This window comes from Dermacentor albipictus, chromosome 8, assembly GCF_038994185.2.
Source record: "Dermacentor albipictus isolate Rhodes 1998 colony chromosome 8, USDA_Dalb.pri_finalv2, whole genome shotgun sequence".
Classification (NCBI taxonomy): Eukaryota; Metazoa; Arthropoda; class Arachnida; order Ixodida; family Ixodidae; genus Dermacentor; species Dermacentor albipictus.
The window spans coordinates 79,838,184-79,855,336 of NC_091828.1; the positions used below are offsets into that span (position 1 = coordinate 79,838,184).

At 46.8% G+C, this 17,153-nt stretch overlaps 1 protein-coding gene across 1 annotated transcript; it reads left to right on the forward strand.

Annotated features, from left to right (window-relative positions):
- The first annotated feature begins 46 nt into the window (after positions 1 to 46).
- LOC139046644 (amine sulfotransferase-like) lies at positions 47 to 13,394 on the forward strand. Its single transcript, XM_070523640.1, has 2 exons — positions 47 to 87; positions 12,148 to 13,394. The coding sequence occupies exon 2, from the start codon at positions 12,169 to 12,171 to the stop codon at positions 13,114 to 13,116; it is 948 nt and encodes a 315-aa protein (XP_070379741.1). The 5' UTR covers positions 47 to 87; positions 12,148 to 12,168; the 3' UTR covers positions 13,117 to 13,394.
- Positions 13,395 to 17,153: the final 3,759 nt, after the last annotated feature.

The following is a 17,153-nucleotide window of genomic DNA, read 5'->3' on the forward strand; positions in this document are numbered from 1 at the left end:
GTGAGCGGTCACCTGACCAGTTCACAAACACTGCGACAGTGATAATGCCGGTCTGTTTCCACTAGAGAGTTGGCATTGGGGGCGAAGGTGAGTGCTGGCAGTCAGGATGCTGCAATTGTTTGTGCATGTGAAATTTGATCACGTGACATCGCTTCTCTGCGGTAAGAACGCACGCGGTAATTTCTTGGCACAATTTAATGCAGGTATTTTATTTCGAAGTGTCCATAAACGTGTTCCATTCGTGTTCCTCAGCGCCCCAACATATATAAATAGGCATGGGAGCTTTCTGAAAAATATGTGGAATGAGCTTTACATACTGTTCGTACGTACATGCTGCGTGCAAGGGCTTATCTTTCGCTTATGTTTTGAGTATTTTCAGCGTTATATAACACTATAGTTGTAGCCATTCAGAAAATAATTGCACGGGTCACAATGTCAATTGCATCATGGCGGCACCTTTGCAGGCAGTTGCCAATGTTTGACCAAGATTTGCCCCTAGGGTGGTTTACACTGAGTAAGTAGTCTCTATATTTGTCACGAGGTGCATGCAATGCGTTGCAAAGGGAGGGCGAAGACGACAACGACTACGACGACGAAGGCGCGAGATATGATCCTGCAATGGCTCCCGAAAAAGGTATAAAAAAAATGACAGTCACTTTAACATACGTCAAAGAGCGTGAAGGCGAGGGCCTGCACGCTCAAGGGGCACCCATTAAATTACTTGACATTCTCATTCGAATGCATTGTTACCTCTTATTACTTGTCTCGTACCACCAAAGGTCGTGGGTTCGGGTGCCTTAGCTAACCTCCTAAAGCATGTATTTCCTTACCTGAAGGTAAACATTCTAATTTGCAGTTAGAAATGCATATATGCGAGGCGAGAACACTCAAAATTGCTGTCACGCCATCTGCTGCGACGAGCGATATTTGGAGATTCCTTTAAAGAAAAGTGTACTCGTGCACCTAGTACAAAACAGTGCCTTAATGTTTGCATGTTTTTGCACTGAACAAGCTTAGACTTGGCAGGCTAACCGTCTCGCGTCTTCTGGCCTTGTGTAAAACAAGCGGTATTGCATAGATGGTGACTGCAAGCCACGCACCGGAATGGATGTAGCCGCCCGAGTTTCTCGCTGTTCTCATCCTTGATCGAAGGACATCGTGCGCGAAGCGTTGTTTCCTGAAGCAGAGCTGGTGACACGCCGACACGTTTGCGGCATGACCAAACGTGGCGTCAAAACCAAAATTTATTTCGCTTGGACGTCCAGCATGGATGTGTAAGCTCAGATTCGGTATGTCTCAAATTCGAGACTAAAGGCTACAAGAGGTTAAACATAACTGTGCCCTAATCAACTTCGCCATATTTAAAGGGACACTGAAGGGAAAAATGATTTCTTCTGCATCAATAAATTACCTTTCTACAACGCCAAAAACACCACTCTTACATCGATAAGACGTTTGGTAAGCCAGAAAAAGCGCAAGTACGAAATACGGGTGGCGACGCCTACTTGAATTCCCCCACCGGGGGGCTGTGACGTCTTGGATTTTGATGGCATCTTCTAGGGCCTACTAATTATCTATAGCTGTGCAGATTAACTACATGGTGTTCTAAAGGTACCAAATATTAAACCTGGCAAGTTTCGGGAACCTTTACTCAGCCAACGCGGCCCAAATGCGAAAACATGCTTTGTAATTCCTGACGTCACGCTGACGTACAGAGCTGGGGTTTTGGCGCGAAATTCAAATACTGATACTTGGACCTTCATTTTCTCCTCTAATAATGAAACTGTTTTTTTAAATGACTGCCTGCAGGGTTCTCAAACTATATTTCATTAGTTTAAACTGATTTGTTGTTTCCCTTTAGTGTCCCTTTAACACATACGTTCGAATATTTGGCTCCCTCTAAAGGCTCAGAGTTCGCATCGAGCAGTTGGGTTTTCATTGTTGCCTGCAGGCTTACGCAACCGACCGATTATGCTGAAGATACCGTTTATAGCATCTTATAGTTCGTCCGACGATTACGTTATTCCCTAGTGCGAAATATAAACGCAACTTTACACGTGTTTTCCTTTCGTGATATGTCGAGGCAAAGAATTTTAGACCGAAATCGCCGGACCGACTGCCAGTTGACCGGTGGCACCTTCGCAGCGCGAGTGGCAGTGTGGGTACGCCGGCATAACGAGTGGCATCGGAACCATCTGTGGAAGAAGGCGACGACGAACGCGCGAGCAGTGCCACAAGTGCGTTCGCGTGGTTGCGCCGAGGTGCTCTAGCGAGCGGGTTGTGGAAGAAGACGAACCCGCGTACTTTACTGGCCGCGAACTTGCGATTTCGCTGTGGCGGTGCTCCGAGGAGGCACATGACGTCACAACGCGCGCCTCGCCGCGGATATTTCTCTCTCTCTCTCTCGCTCCCTAGTCACTACTGCGCATGCGCCACTAGTAGCAGCGAGCCACAGGTGTTTCGCCGCTGCGCAGCGCTGCGCCTTTCCGCCGCGGCCGTTTGGTATGACGTCACATCGCGTTCCTCGTCGTTGCGCTTGCCTCCGCTCGCGTCGTCAGCTGCGTCGCATGCCTGATAACATGTCGGAGGATTGAAAAAAAGAGCTCGCGTGCGCTGCAACCACAGTTGAGGCGGCAGTATTGACGTCGACAATTCTGATAAGCAGGAGGAGGCCTCGAATCGACATGGGAGCTAGATTACGAGGGAACGAATCGTCCAGGAAACAGATGAACAGCGCGCCGAACGACTGGCTAAACGCCGCAGCATAGCTAGACAACCAGACTAACCTGGACTTGCAATCGAGATTAACCAAGACTGACTATGCTATGCCTTAGCTTTCACTGCGTATATCCTGGAATTGCCGAGCTATGCCACTGCCATTTTTTTTTTGCACGTGCGCGTTTGCGCGGTTACTCCGAGGGACGGTGACGCTTAACCCAGGAATGGGCGCGGACGCAAAAGAGATGGGCTCTAAAAAGATGCGAAATAATGATACAACCAGACAGTCACAAGTAACCTTACTAGGAGCAAAGAGCTTCCTACAATTATTATTAGAGGGAAATTTTCCGCTGCGATTGTTCAGTCAACATGGTAATGACACCGAGTACATAGATTTGTCTGATCTTCGCGCTTGTAGCTTCAGGCGTTCTTGTCGCTTCATTTGTTGTGCGTTATCTGCCATCATTGACCAAAATTTCAAGGAATCTATGCCCTTTGTAAATGCAGAAGAGAGCACATCTCCATGGACACGCATAATCGCTGTTGATTGCGGTGGTTCCGCTTGTCCATGCGTCCGTGGTGCAATGGCTCCAGTGTGGCGCTTCTGTGCTAGAGCTCCTCGGTTGGAATCCTGCTACTGCACGATTTTATTAATGTTTTGAATGATTGAAGACACAGTGCTTTCCTTGAAATTAGCACTTTGCAATGTCACGAAGCCGTTTAAAGCCCGAAGGACGAAGTTTAGGCAAATGCATGTGCGAACCTTCCTTTCCATTCTGGCTGAACCACATTGCTTGCAAATGCAATAAACACTTGCACCATAGTTCTCCCAAGTAATTGTATGAAACTGAGATTCAAGCGCATGTACGTTTTTCTAAGAGGGGGCTACAATTATTCTGTCAGCGCCGATGCCAGAAAAAAACGCACCCACCTATTCAACTCGATATCAATTACGTTTATATATATATATATATATATATATATATATATATATATATATATATATATATATATATATATACCCATTAGTATACCCGCCTCTCCTCCTTCTTTCGGCTTTCTCTCATACAAAAATTGCACTGACAAAAACAAGCACTCAATTTTTCTACGGAGGGGTTAACGTCGTAACACACAGCATATGTAGTTCAGGGTGTGGCTTGTACTGGAATGTGTTCAGCTAAGATTGTTTCCTGTAAACACAAGGCCACATGAGAGAAGTTACTTATCATGTCATGGATGTCATCTAAGTTGTGCAAGAGCCCTCTACAATTCCAGTGGATAATAAAAGCAATTTTTAAACGGAAATGTAAAAAGTGGCATTAAAAAGTGAGTGAGAATAAGAAAGACGTTAGGTGACACAGGTCAAAAGAAGTAGCGATAACCTTTAGGTTATCGCTTTATTATTTAAATGGGTTCTTCAGACTTTGTCCATCATTCCGCGCTCGAGAGAGCACTTGTCCTTCGGCGTCGATGACACCCGGCGTTTTGGGTCGACCTCCATCGCTCTCTCTGAGGCTCTGGGGGACCGAGAGTTGGGCGCCGAGACACGTGTCTCGGGCCTTGGGGTTCGTTTGATTTTAGAGCCCTGCGGGACTGGTGTCTGCAGGGCCTTCGAAGAGGGTGAAGCAGTACTGGCTGCTTCCACGACGGGGGCGGGAGGGGTTGCTGCGGCACCACTGCGCGTGGGCTCGGAGGAATCCAGAGGCCTCTGACGCTGCCCCCGCCTGCGTCCCGTCGGCATAACTTCGCGAAAGGTATGACAATCGCTTTCGTTCCTCCAAGAACGAAATTTTTTCTTTAAAGGTTAATGCAATTACCTCCTCTGTCTTTTTTCCAGCAAGGGCAACATCGCGAGTAAGTTTGATGATCTCCTTTGCAGTTAATGCATTGTGGGGAACAAGTGCAGTTGTCCGATTGATGAGCGTTGGAGCGCCATTTAGCAAAGCTTCTTTGGCCTCGGCATGTATGTGAAGCATGTCCAAACCTTTGGTACTTGAAACATCGTCTGGGGTTCGGGATATATGGTCTCACGTTTACTTTTACGTACCCTGCATCCACTGAGACAGACATTACACTTGTTCCAAAGATAAGTATAAGATATTTTGTCGGGATTTCTTGGTCGTTTGTGTGGATGAAAATTCTTTGTTCTTTGCTAACATCTTGCTCCTGGAAACCTTCCAGTAGTTCCTCATTGCTCAGGCCAGTAAAGTCTTCCTGTGATATTACCCCTGCTTGTATTTAGTGTTCTGTGTGGGGAAACTGCCACTGTCGCGTCGCCAAAGCTGGTCAGTTTGGAGAGCTTTTGCGCTTGATCTTTGTCATTTAGTTCTAATAGGAGGTCTCCACTAGACATTTTTGAGGCTTTGTATGTCGGTCCGATTTTGTCCTTAAGGCACTTGGCCCACGAGGAATGGAGAGAGCTTTCTTACTGCCATGCTGTTTTCGCTGTGGGCTACATAATACTTCGGGAAAGATGGAGCGTTGCTCCGCAAGGAGAATTGTAACGGAGCTTCGATGCAGCATCTTTTCAGGCACCGATCATAAACGGCAGAAGTTTGCGCTGCCATAGGAAAATGTGTATGTTCCGCAACAGCGCCGACCACCCACCACGGAGCCCCACCAGGGGACGCGGCAAAGCTTGTGTACAAGCCTGCACGACGCCAGCCGTACGTAGTCGCTATAACCAAATATGGTGACAGGCAATAAGGCAACTACCGATTTCCCCCGGGTGGGTCAGTCCGGGGATGGCGCCTACGTGAAGCTGAGGGCAAAGGGGTGTGTTGGCGCAGCCGAGGGGCCGTAAAGGTCCAGACGCCTCACATTGGCACAACCCCCAGGATCCCCTTTTCTCCGGACACGGCTAAGCCGCGCACGGTTAGACGCGGGATGGTCTAACCCTCGTGTGCTCGGGTACGTGGTGTAGCAACACACCAAATGCCTGCTCACGCAGACAACCCTGTGTGCGTATATATATATATATATATATTTCTTATTCGTACGCTGTTCTGAGCTGTCCGAGTGTATCATACCAAGAACAACACAGTGCAATAGTGACTGCACCCACTTTGATTATGATCGATGTTTTAGAGGGAAGGGGAAAGTCAAGTTTGGACAAACGAGGAAAGAAAGAACTGTAGTCACGCTGTCGCGCAAGCATTGTAGGCGCCTATCGTCTGGACGCCTTTCTCTTCCAGGCGTTTTCTACTTCACTGTTGGGCCCGGCTTTGTCCGCTCTTTGTGAGCAAGCCAAGAGAAAGCAATGAAAAGTCAGTCCAGTTGTACAAAGGGGCCTGCCAAATATTTCAAATTTGTCTTCTAGATTCCCGTGTGCGGCGTGCCAACAGTGCGACATGATTATGAAGCACGCGGTGATGGGGGACTCGGGATATTTTTCACCACCTGGGGTTCTTTAACGTGCACCCAATGCGTGGCACACGGTGTTATTGCATTTCACCCCTCATCGAGTCACGGCCGCCGCGGCCGGGAATTATCCCGTGGCGTTTGGCTTGGCACCATAGCAACAAGAACGGTGCCTTTATCATCACTATAGCCACAATACCGTCCATCCGTCCGACACATAAGACGATCATTTTCAATATAGGACCCACATCAGCGAGCGAGCGAACGAAATCACCCTCGTGCTGCTTCCCGTTTCAACGCGAACAAAGCAGAGATATCACAGTGCACAGCAAGCTATAAGCACTTGGCGTAGATCGCCTTCGAGATAGGGCCTGCGCGACCACGCCATACACAGCCGCCGCAGGAGTACGGCTGGTCTCGATTCATAATGGTTCGACGCTGATGCATAAGGCGGAATAAAGTTTCATAACATTCTTAGTGACACCGGGCGACGTGGAGATGAGGAATTAGCACAATGTTTGCGTATACTTAGATAGCTCCCAGAGGAGTTCCTGCAGCACTTTCTTGTTTTAGTGCCGATGTTCTTCTCACGTTTCAGTTCTTGTTATCGTATACTCCCCAAAACACTAGCGTACCATGCTTTGGGTGCGCGTAATATAACTGCAGGTGGTGGAAATCAATCCGAAGCTTTGTATTGGTTATGCTATTCCTAATAGCCAATGGTGTAGTTTCACAGCGGTAAACAATACAGTTTAATCTAGGCTCGCCCCATTGCCCGTAATACTGAGATGCGTTCTTGGTTAGAATGCTCGCAGAGAAAGTGCATAGCATCGAATTAGAGGAAATTTCAATTCTGGCACTACACACAGCAAGTTATTAAGTTCAAAATAATATAGAATAACTGCGTCCACAAAACTAGGTCTTAGCCAGCCACTACTTGTCACAGGTGTGCGCAATGCAGCTGGTAACGCTAGGGTTTCATTATCATACAGGAGCATTCACCGAAGTTATGCGTGGAGCGGATGTTCTTGCGTTTGATCCCTGGCGCGTACGCAAAGCAAATGTTAGCCGTATGCCTATTTCGGTTGGCGCAGAAATTTTGCGTTTTCCTTTTCATTTAAAAAGGGAGGTTGAAGCTTTCAGTGCTCCAACTGATTTTTGAGCTTTCTTATTCTTTATTTTCGCCAACGTTATTCTGGAATGACGACGTTAGCTAGCGACTGCTCAAGGCCGCTTATGACTACGATGTTCCCTGCCTTTCCTTCCTCCCTTCTGTCTCTCTTTACGATTACGATGCCGATTCTAAAGGCAGGCTCGCCGGGCCAATGAGGCAGGTTGATTGCATTCGTAACTGACTAACGTGCAGTACGTTCACACAAAGAGTGCGGTCTGAATTGGTCGGAAAGATCCTTTGGCTCATTTTCAGCCCACTAGAGCAAGCAGACGAGATGGTGAGTCCAATACGGGTTCCTCTGAAGTCTAAACACCCAGACTCCAGGGCACAGTCAGAGCCGGTGTTGAGCCACCGCCGTTTCCACAGCAGCCGAGCACTTGGATTACGTGCATTGGTCGAGTTTTGTTAACCACAAGTTCAGGTATTACATGGTGTAAGGACCACTACAGCGCGAAGTCTTGGAAGAGATGCATCCTGCGCCCGGGAAAGGTTATGGGAAAGGCGGCAGACATACTTGAGGATTAAGGTGCATGTGTCCTGTTGGAGGTTTGATTTCTGTGCTTGGTGCAGAGCGCGGGAATCGCATCGTAGGAATACAGGTGTCTCAGAAGTGGCACGAGGTTGCGACAGATTATCTGCCACGTGGATGAAGCGACTACGACCATGCCCGTCTACCCACTGCACCTCAGAAGTGCGATGCGCGGACTTGTGGAGTCTGTAGTGTTCTTCACAGACTTGTAGCGTTCTTGTAACTTGCTAGAGGTGTTACGCAGTACTATACGGATTTAGTGTGTGTTTGCCCTGGTGTAGTGCTATCTGACGTACTAATTGACTTGATGGCATCGTGTATGACTTGCAGTTCAAGGAGCAGCAGGTTGGCGGTTTGTTCCTCGTTTGTGCGGGCAGATGGAAGTGCGGCGTAAGGTGGACTCACGAAGGCGACTCGTCGAAAACTTCCCTGCGAAAAAGCCGTCCCATCTGCATACACCACACTGAACCTCAGGAATGCTAGTATCACTAGCAGTAATTCGCATGCCATGTCGGCGAAACCTCCCATATTTTTTTGTGACACATGTATAGCACCACTGGGGAAGGTCATTTTTCGCCCTAGTCTGCGCCGGCTGTGCATAAAAATGCGACTTAATGAAGCTATTGCAGCATTGTGGCGATAATTTATTATCCAGCCTTGTTCACGTTATGTCACCAGCACTGAAATGGTATTAAGCTGAGTACCCGCCGTATTTGTTTAGTGGCTATGCTGTTGGGCAGCTGAGCACGAGCTCGCGGGATTGAACCTCGGCGACGTCTTCCATTTGTCGAACACAGGTATAATTAGCTGTGGATTGTTACTTGTCCTGGAGTCACACACGTATTGGCATTACCAAACCAAAGGCTTATCACTCGTTTGAGGGCTGTCCTGTATTCGTGTCGGTATTTTCTCGACGTATCGATGTGGTGCGCTAGATACCGCGTTCACCGCCTCATCATTGCCTTGTATCACAACGTGGCTTGTGCCACACCAGAAACGGTGGATCTTTCTTCGTTGGGAAGAAGAACATGTTTGAAATATCGGAGGCCTTCACGCTCATATTGTAATTGGACAGCTTTCAATGTACTTACTGTATCAGTGTATATATCTGTACTTTCATGCTTGTCAGTGATAACTGTTTCAGTGCCGTCAATATGACCTAAACTTCTGCTGGAAAGACTTCCGCAAAATGAGGTGACCAAATACACGTTCCCCAAATTTCATTCCCTGTTCATGCATCTAAATATCTTTGTGCGGGCAGTCTGTGCGCGATTCTGTGTGATTTGTACATTTTTCCTTAACGGCACCTGACTCTTGCATGTAAAATTAAATTATGGGGTTTTACGTGCCAAAACCACTTTCTGATTATGAGGCACGCCGTAGTGGAGGACTCCGGAAATTTCGACCACCTGGGGTTCTTTAACGTACACCTAAATGTAAGTACACGGGTGTTTTCGCCCCCATCGAAATGCGGCAGCCGTGGTCGGGATTCAATCCCGCGACATTCTGCTCAGCAGCCTAACACCATAGCCACTGAGCAACCACGGGAGGTTTTCTCTTGCATGTATTATGTCCTTCTGGGGAATGCGTTTCTTGTTTTTTAGTTTAGTTACGACATACTACAAAAGTGCAAAAGGTTCTACCAAGGGGCAGTCCTGGTAGTTTCTTAGCAAATTGAAGTATGTCATGATGGCTATTATAGTTAAGGCAGCTTGGTTCGCAAATCAAGTAAGCTTCTTTTCCTTTGTGTTTTGTTAATCTCTGAAGGACTCTGTCCCAATGGAAATGCTTGAAGATTTATGACCAGCTTTTACCATACCCACACAATTAATTTGCATTGGGAATAAAGAGAAGAAATCGTGTAGAAAAAGAAAACTTCAAGAAATTTTCATAAAAGCCATAAATACGCACAATGAAGCAACCATGGACGTTGCGTCACTGACAAAATGTTCTGCTCGCTAGTACGATACCTGCTTATAGGAATGCCTGTTTAGATGGAAGAATGCCCGTCATCTTGTCAATTCTTCTACATCTGATTGCTTTCAAATTTTCCTTATGAATCTGAGAGCCTCTTGGAAGGTTATGGAAGGCGGTGCATAGGATGCTTAGGTTCAGTCTGATTTATTGTGGGGCATGTGTCAACAACGTCCTTACGAACCACGCTGTTTTGCTTGTTTAGCTGATAAGGCGTTGCGCTCCTTCACACTCGAGGTCGAGGGTACGATTTCCGGCCGCATTCAATTGGGAACTGGATGCAGGAAACCCTAGTGCTCTGTGCTTCAGCCGCATTATAATGAACCAAAATAATTCAGATTAACCTGCATTTATCCAGCAAGGTTTGTCTCCCAGATAAGATTGTTGCTTCAATTTTGTTTAGAGAAGCTTTTCCAAATACCTTCTTCACTGGAAGTCATAATCTTGCATGGCACCATGCCGTTGGTACTTACCATAATCGCTGAGACGGCTAATGTGGAATAAGTAGCAAATGCTTCTCCCCATTTCTCTTGCATTCAACGCTCTTTCCAGATAACAGCTTACAGCAAAACCTCCCACTGTAAATCTAGCAGTACGGCCATTCCTTTTGATTGCAAGTGGTGATTGCCTGCACTGGTCCATTCCATCTTCACTGAACCTTCTTGTTGGCCTTATGCTTTGCCCCCCCCCCCCCCCCCCCCACGAGCGCCAAGCGGTGCATTCTACCCAGCTGGCTCGGCGGCATTTTCTGTGTATACGCGTAGCACGACGCCTACAGAGACGTCATTGATGGTCACCCAGCGGGCGCGTTGGAAACCACCCTTGGGTGGCAGTCATCATCATCATCAGCCTGGTTACGCTTACTGCAGAGCAACGGCCTCTCCCATATTTCTCCAACTACCCCGCTCATGTACTAATTGTGGCCAAGTTGTCCCTGCAAATTTCTTAATCTCATCCGCCCACCTAACTTTCTGCCGCCCCCTACTATGCTTTCCTTCCTTTTGAATCCAGTCCGTAACCCTTGATGACCATCGGTTATCTTCACTCCTCATTACATGTCCTGCCCATGCCTACATCTTTTGCTTGATTTCAACTAAGATGTCATCAACTCGCGTCTGTTCCCTCACCCAATCTGCTCTTTTCTTGTCCCTTAACGTTACACCTATCTTGGTTCCTTCCTCATTCCTTCTTTCATCATTCTTCGGTGGCAGTAGCAGACAACTCTTTGAAGCAGGATGGCTGATGTTTGCGGCTCCGATTTTCCGTTTGTTGGGGTGCTAGACTGCCTATTTCTGCTGTGACAGCTGCAGGGAAGGCGAGGGCCGCTAACAGAGTGGACGTGTACATCATGTTACAGGAGTTTAAGACGGCACAGTTCGCACACGTGCCAGGTGCGTGCCGCAAACAGGTGCAACAAGGTCCAGTTACGAAGTTGAGCTCATGCTAAATTAAGTACCCCCTTTATTGTCTTGGTTATTGCAATGTCTCGATTATTTTTCTTTAGTTCTAAACTTGCCACAATGCTGTTTCTGTGCGTTGAGATTATTAATGTTTCTGTACCACAAGACTAAGCAGACGTTTTTATGGTGCAGACTTGTATATCAAATGGCTGCACATGACATGATGCCAGGGTGCTTTGCGCTGATTTCGCTATTGAATACACTTGACTACGTATTTGACTACGTGACCATGTGTCACGTGTATATGCATAAACGTAAATAAGGGCTTTTTTCAAAGTCATGCTGGGCGAATGATATACAAATAAAGTATGCTTGTATAACGAACGTACATGAATGACTTAGCGGACTGCAGAATATTGCAGTCGTTTACTAGATTGTGAAATGCGAAGGTCTTAATGTACAGCCACGAGACACGCCATACTCAATGACTGTGGATGCGAAAAGCGTGGATCGTAGAATTGTCTTTTCTTTATGTGGTAATCTTTCACTACCTCGAAAGTAATTCCACCGGCACCATATCTCAGCCGCAAACAACTCTTGTCATTTAAGAAAAACACCGCTAATGCATCATGATTCTTTCCACGTATCTCATTACCGCACTTTTTACATGCAACACCGGAATAGCTCTGACAAGTAGAGAGTGGTGACCACTGGAAGGGTATACGTGGTTTCCTTTCACTGAGCGGAGAAAATGCGATAGGGTTGGCAGGCTGGGAGGAAACGATGGAATGCAGTTCGGCCAGGGGAAACGTGATCAATGAGATTGATTACTCAATCACTTTCTTTTGCCTTGACACTTATGCAGGCTCGAGCTATAGACGTGAAAATAACATTTTTTAAGCCCCCTTCTAGAATTGGCCTCCTGCAGAAATGTCGAAATAGTCATTCTCAAGAAAATTCCTTGTCATCGTCATTCTTTTTTTTTATTTCAGACGGCAAGCTTCAAGAGCGGTATGCTATGCAGCAAACGTCCCTTTACGCAGGACATCGACGGCGACCTCTACAACATTAACTTCAACCCGCACATCATTCGCGAAGCCCTCGCTTTCAAGCCCCGCCCAGGTGACGTCATTGAGGTGAGCTACCCGTCTTCGGGAACCCGCTGGATGCAGCACATGATACAACTCATCGTTTACAAAGGCAAGAGCGCCAACTCGCATGATGATTTCTTGAAAAGGTATCTAGTGCTCGAGCTTCTTGGCAAACGAGTGGACGTGGTGAAGTCAACGCCGCGGCTCATACTGACGCACATGCGGCCAGGAAAGCTTGCAATCATGGCGGAGGCCAAGTACGTTTACGTCGCTCGGAACCCGTGGGACGTTTGCTGCTCTTCGTACTGCCTCGCCATGAAGCTGCGTGAACTGACTGAGCGAATGTCTTTTGATGAGTACGTGTCCATGTTTCTTGAAGGGCGTGTCGGTGTTGGCCCGTACTTTGAGCACGTGCATGCTGGCTACGTGAGAAGAACGGACCCCAACTTTTTCTTCGTGACATACGAAGAGATGGTGACGGACTGCGAGAGCGTTGTCCTGCGGCTGGCAGACTTCTTGAATGGTGACTACGGCGAATCGCTTCGTAAAAATCCGGAACTGCTCAGCGATGTCGTGAGAAAATGCAGCGTCCGCTATGTGAGTGCCCTTATAAGTATTCCCAAGGAGGTGTTCATTAAGATGGTGTTCACGAACCCGAATGTGTCGCACGAGGCTGCTTTGAGACGGGCGGAAGACATGGAAGAGACAGTGTCTGCTGTCAGGAAGGCGAAGATAGGGAACTGGAGAGACACATTCAGTATGGCAGCGCTTAGAATGACCTTAGAGAAGATAAACTCAACTCCCCAGGCGGCATTCGTACAGAAGCTGTGGAAAGACATATTTGTCGAAGTTGTCGAAGCAGCTATGTAGGCAACCATTGCAAGTAAATTCTTCACCCTTGTAAGGCAGGGCACAACTCAAGACACTGGATTTTGCTTGGTTTTTCCACTAAACGGAGGCTGCTTAATTGCCTGATTCTCGTGCAACCTTTACGCTCAATGCGGAATACAGGAAGCACGGAAATACCGTACTCAAGAAGACACGTAGCAGAAGAATTTAATCACATCATGATAAATTGATCTGACAGATTTCAAAGCGCATACGGTATGGAATAAACACTGTAAACAACAGTGTTTACAAAGCTGTAATTAAACACAAGAAACAAGCGAGAACATCCCCTTGTAATAAAGAAACTTTTGAGAAGTGAATGCTCTTTTAACATCTTTGTGCGTACGGTATTTCTTCCCGTTCCACTTATAAATCGCGTAACTCTCTCGTGTATTCGCCCGAAAGGCGGCGACGGCCAGCTCACGCTGTAACACCGACGAAAACGGCATTAGTGACAAAAGTGACATTAAACCCACCTAATCAGGTCGCAGCACGTCGCTGAAACGTAAGTAGAATTTAGAAAAAAAAGAATACCAAAAGCGACCGATCACCTGTTCCGTTGGCAAACACAGCGAGAATGCAGGGCCGTTTCCACTAGAGAGCTGGCACAGGGCGAGGACGAGCCCTGGATGACGTGGTGGTGCAATCGATCATGCGTAGAAAGTTGAATCACGTGACGTCGTTTCGCTGCGGTGAGAACGCACGCGGCAATTTCATGGCGCAATTTAATATGTTTATTTTATTTTGTAGTATTCATAATCGTGTTACATTTTCTCTGAACAGTACTGACTGCGCTATTGGAACAGGATAAATGTGGCTCGGCTTTTCCTGGTGCTCCTCAGCACGTTCATCGTGGAATATATCAAGCCAAGCCTCGAATTATTTCTTCTTTGAATCATATTGTAGTCATAATAGAGATTCAAGATCACGTCTGTGCAATATTACACTCCTCATATTTTTCATCGACAGCCTTGATTGGTTCAAGACCCTTCTATGAAATTTTAACATCAGTAAGTTAACTTGTGGAAGGCTTTGGCGTTCTAGACGCTTCCATGTCAGGGTCGGTGATAACAATTGCCACAATGTAAAAAAAAATGTCTTGCTGCTTTCCTAGACGAAGAAAGAATGTCCTAGTTTCGATCGAAAGGTGGACCATTGATTGCGATAGCAAATTCGCAGACAGCTGTACGTAGTAATGATATTATCTTTATCGGCTGTATAAGCTTGTAAACATGCACCTACTAAGTGAATTAACAAACACGGTGTCACGCGCGCACACGTAAACATCAACACATTTCACTCAATGACCGCGAACACTCGCTGTCAAAACGCTGGAATGAGGAAGTGCGGCAGTAGCAGCGAGCGAATTGGCCGTCGTGCTGCGTCTCGCTTGATCGCGGAGTAAGTGTCGAAAGCACAGCGCATACGAATCTACCACCACACTCGGTGCATTTTGTACACATCGCAGATCGTTTTCAAGATTGCCGCGGTGGCTACAGACCGTGCGTTACAGCAGCCGCAATAGAACGCCCCCCCCCCCCCCCACCGTCCCTCCCCTACTCAGCGATGCCTCGCACGCGGCGAATGACAGCGCGTTTTCTCATCTGTTTTTCTCCTCGCGGACGAGCGATTGATCTGCAATCGTCGGCTGACCCTCGCAAGCTTTCGCTCGCGCGTACAGCACATGGCGTGTGGTGGCAACAGCAGAAATGCCCCTGCAGTGTCCATATAATTGATTTGGCTATAATAAAGGCAGCCTTGACTATTTCGTAGTACTGCTGGACAAAATATTAGGTGAACGTTAAAGTAAAAAAAAACTATTATCCCTCCCTACCTAACTTTGTGATTCGGCGTTTTTTCCCCTTCTGTTTCTATTACTCTTTCCGGGCGTCTGCTACGCCCAAAACTGAATATTACACCAAGGTGCGTTGTCTGTGTTTTTGCGTGCTAGTGCGAATGTGAACCAGACATGAATACACGGCATATGATACGCTCCTTATGCAGGTTAATAAAAGCTTACGCTAATCGCGAAGGCAGTACATTTTATGGTCGATCAAACTTACAAATGCAAAAAAAGGGATTTGCTGCAGAGACTTATTCACCAACCTATTTGCTGGCAAGTGGGGAAGATGCTTGCAGCATAAGGCTACGCAGATCACTGAGTCACGTGTCTTGGCACGCCAGCGGACAAAGATAACGGCCTTACTGAACCGAAACATCTGATACATGTCTGTGCGCACGTTGTCCATAAGAAAGCCGGCTTGTCATCCGCACGTCTCTGATTACTCAGCATCTGGACTGCGGGATCGGCAACAACCCTCCCATGCAACCATTCTCGACTTATCCAGAATGGTTGCTCGCTCCTTCTCAAGCTGAGACTAGTACGTCTGCAAACACCCGAAATACTATTTCGGCAGTGTCAGAACACCTCCTGCGTAGGCTTCACTGTAAGTAAGATGATACCGCGGTTAATGTTCTTCTGGAATGCTCGGCGCACAACGCTGGAAGGAGCCATATGGCGTCACTTACCGACGCCTCAACTTCAGGATGGCGATCCTTCAGGTACGCCTCTTTACTGCGGGGCCAAGAGTACTGTGGAGCCGGACTTTCCAGACTCTACTAGACCTCGTGGAGGACGTAGGCCTCTACGGGCGCGTCTAGGTAGAGGTAACCCATATACTCATCATAGATCACGCTGCTGGACAAACATTAACTATTCCTGTCCGTGATGTTTCTTGCCATCAAACTGTGTTCGCAATGTCACCAAAACATCTCGTGTGTCTACTGAATCAAAAGTCTTTTTTTCATAATTTATGGACGCCACATTCAGAGGCTGTTTGTACTCCACAGATTTATCACTTACCTTATTGATGACATTTAGATCTGATCCATTGTAGAACACCCCTTCCTGAAGCCAGACCGCTCTATAGGTTGATTGAAGTGTTGCCCCTATTCTATAGATTTCCTTTGTGACTGCTTTATATAATACTGAGAGCAAGCTAATGGGCTAATAGTTCAATTCTTCAATCTTCAACATCACCCTTTCTTGTTGTTTAGTATAACGCATTCATTCTTCCAACGCTATGGTACACGTAAGGAGAGGAGACATTGCGTATAGAGGGTCGCAAGCTTGTAAAGTGTAATATCCCCTCTATCTTTGATTAAATAGACTGTTATTCAACCGTGTCCTGCCACCTTTGTCTGGGACATGTCTTCCAATGCCCTTCTAAGTTCATTACTAGTTACACCTGGAGCGTTTGTATTTTCTTTGTGATTACTTTAACTCAAGGGGCGTGACTGTTCTGGGAATTGTACAGTCGATATAAAAGTCCGCCGTTGCCATTACTGAATCATCAATATTGCTGACGACATTACGTGCTCACCTTTAGGGCATACATCTTGCCCTGTCCTATGACAAGTTTTCGTCTCAGCTATTTCATGCGGCCTCCATTTTTTTACTGCTTCCTCATTTTTTCTGACGTTGTAATGTTCAATATCACTTCCTTTCGCCTTGGTTATCATCTTTGACCGTTAGGCGAATTCTGTCCAATCTCTTGAGTAACACATTTTCGCTCTTTGTCGTTTCCTCATGGCGTCCTTTGTTGCTTGGGACATCTTCGTGGTCACATTCTGCTTATTTAGTTTAGTCAGAACGAATGGGCAATGAAGCCAACGCTCAGTCCTTCTAGAGCAAATGCCATTTCAGCGTGGCTATGAACTTGCGATCGTTTGGAATTTGCTAAACTGCACAACAGCAAGGACAAAAGCGAAGTTCCGATTAAATATTGTGTGGCGTATTCCGCGCTATATTATTAATGTACAGTAGTAAATAGGACGTTTATACCAGGTGTTGGCTATAGCTTGACTAATTTCAGGCTCGTTATCGTATGCGTGGGATTTGCCCGTGAAGCGTTCTTTTTAATCGGCACAAAAATGTTGTCTGCGAGAATAGAAAAGAAAAATCCGCGTTGCAATAAGACAGACTTCAGGAAGTCACGCGGATACACATAAACAAGGAG

What these genes read in the sequence shown, in the direction of transcription:
- LOC139046644 (XM_070523640.1), top strand. Translation starts at nt 12,169, where the DNA reads ATGCTATGCAGCAAACGTCCCTTTACGCAGGACATCGACGGCGACCTC.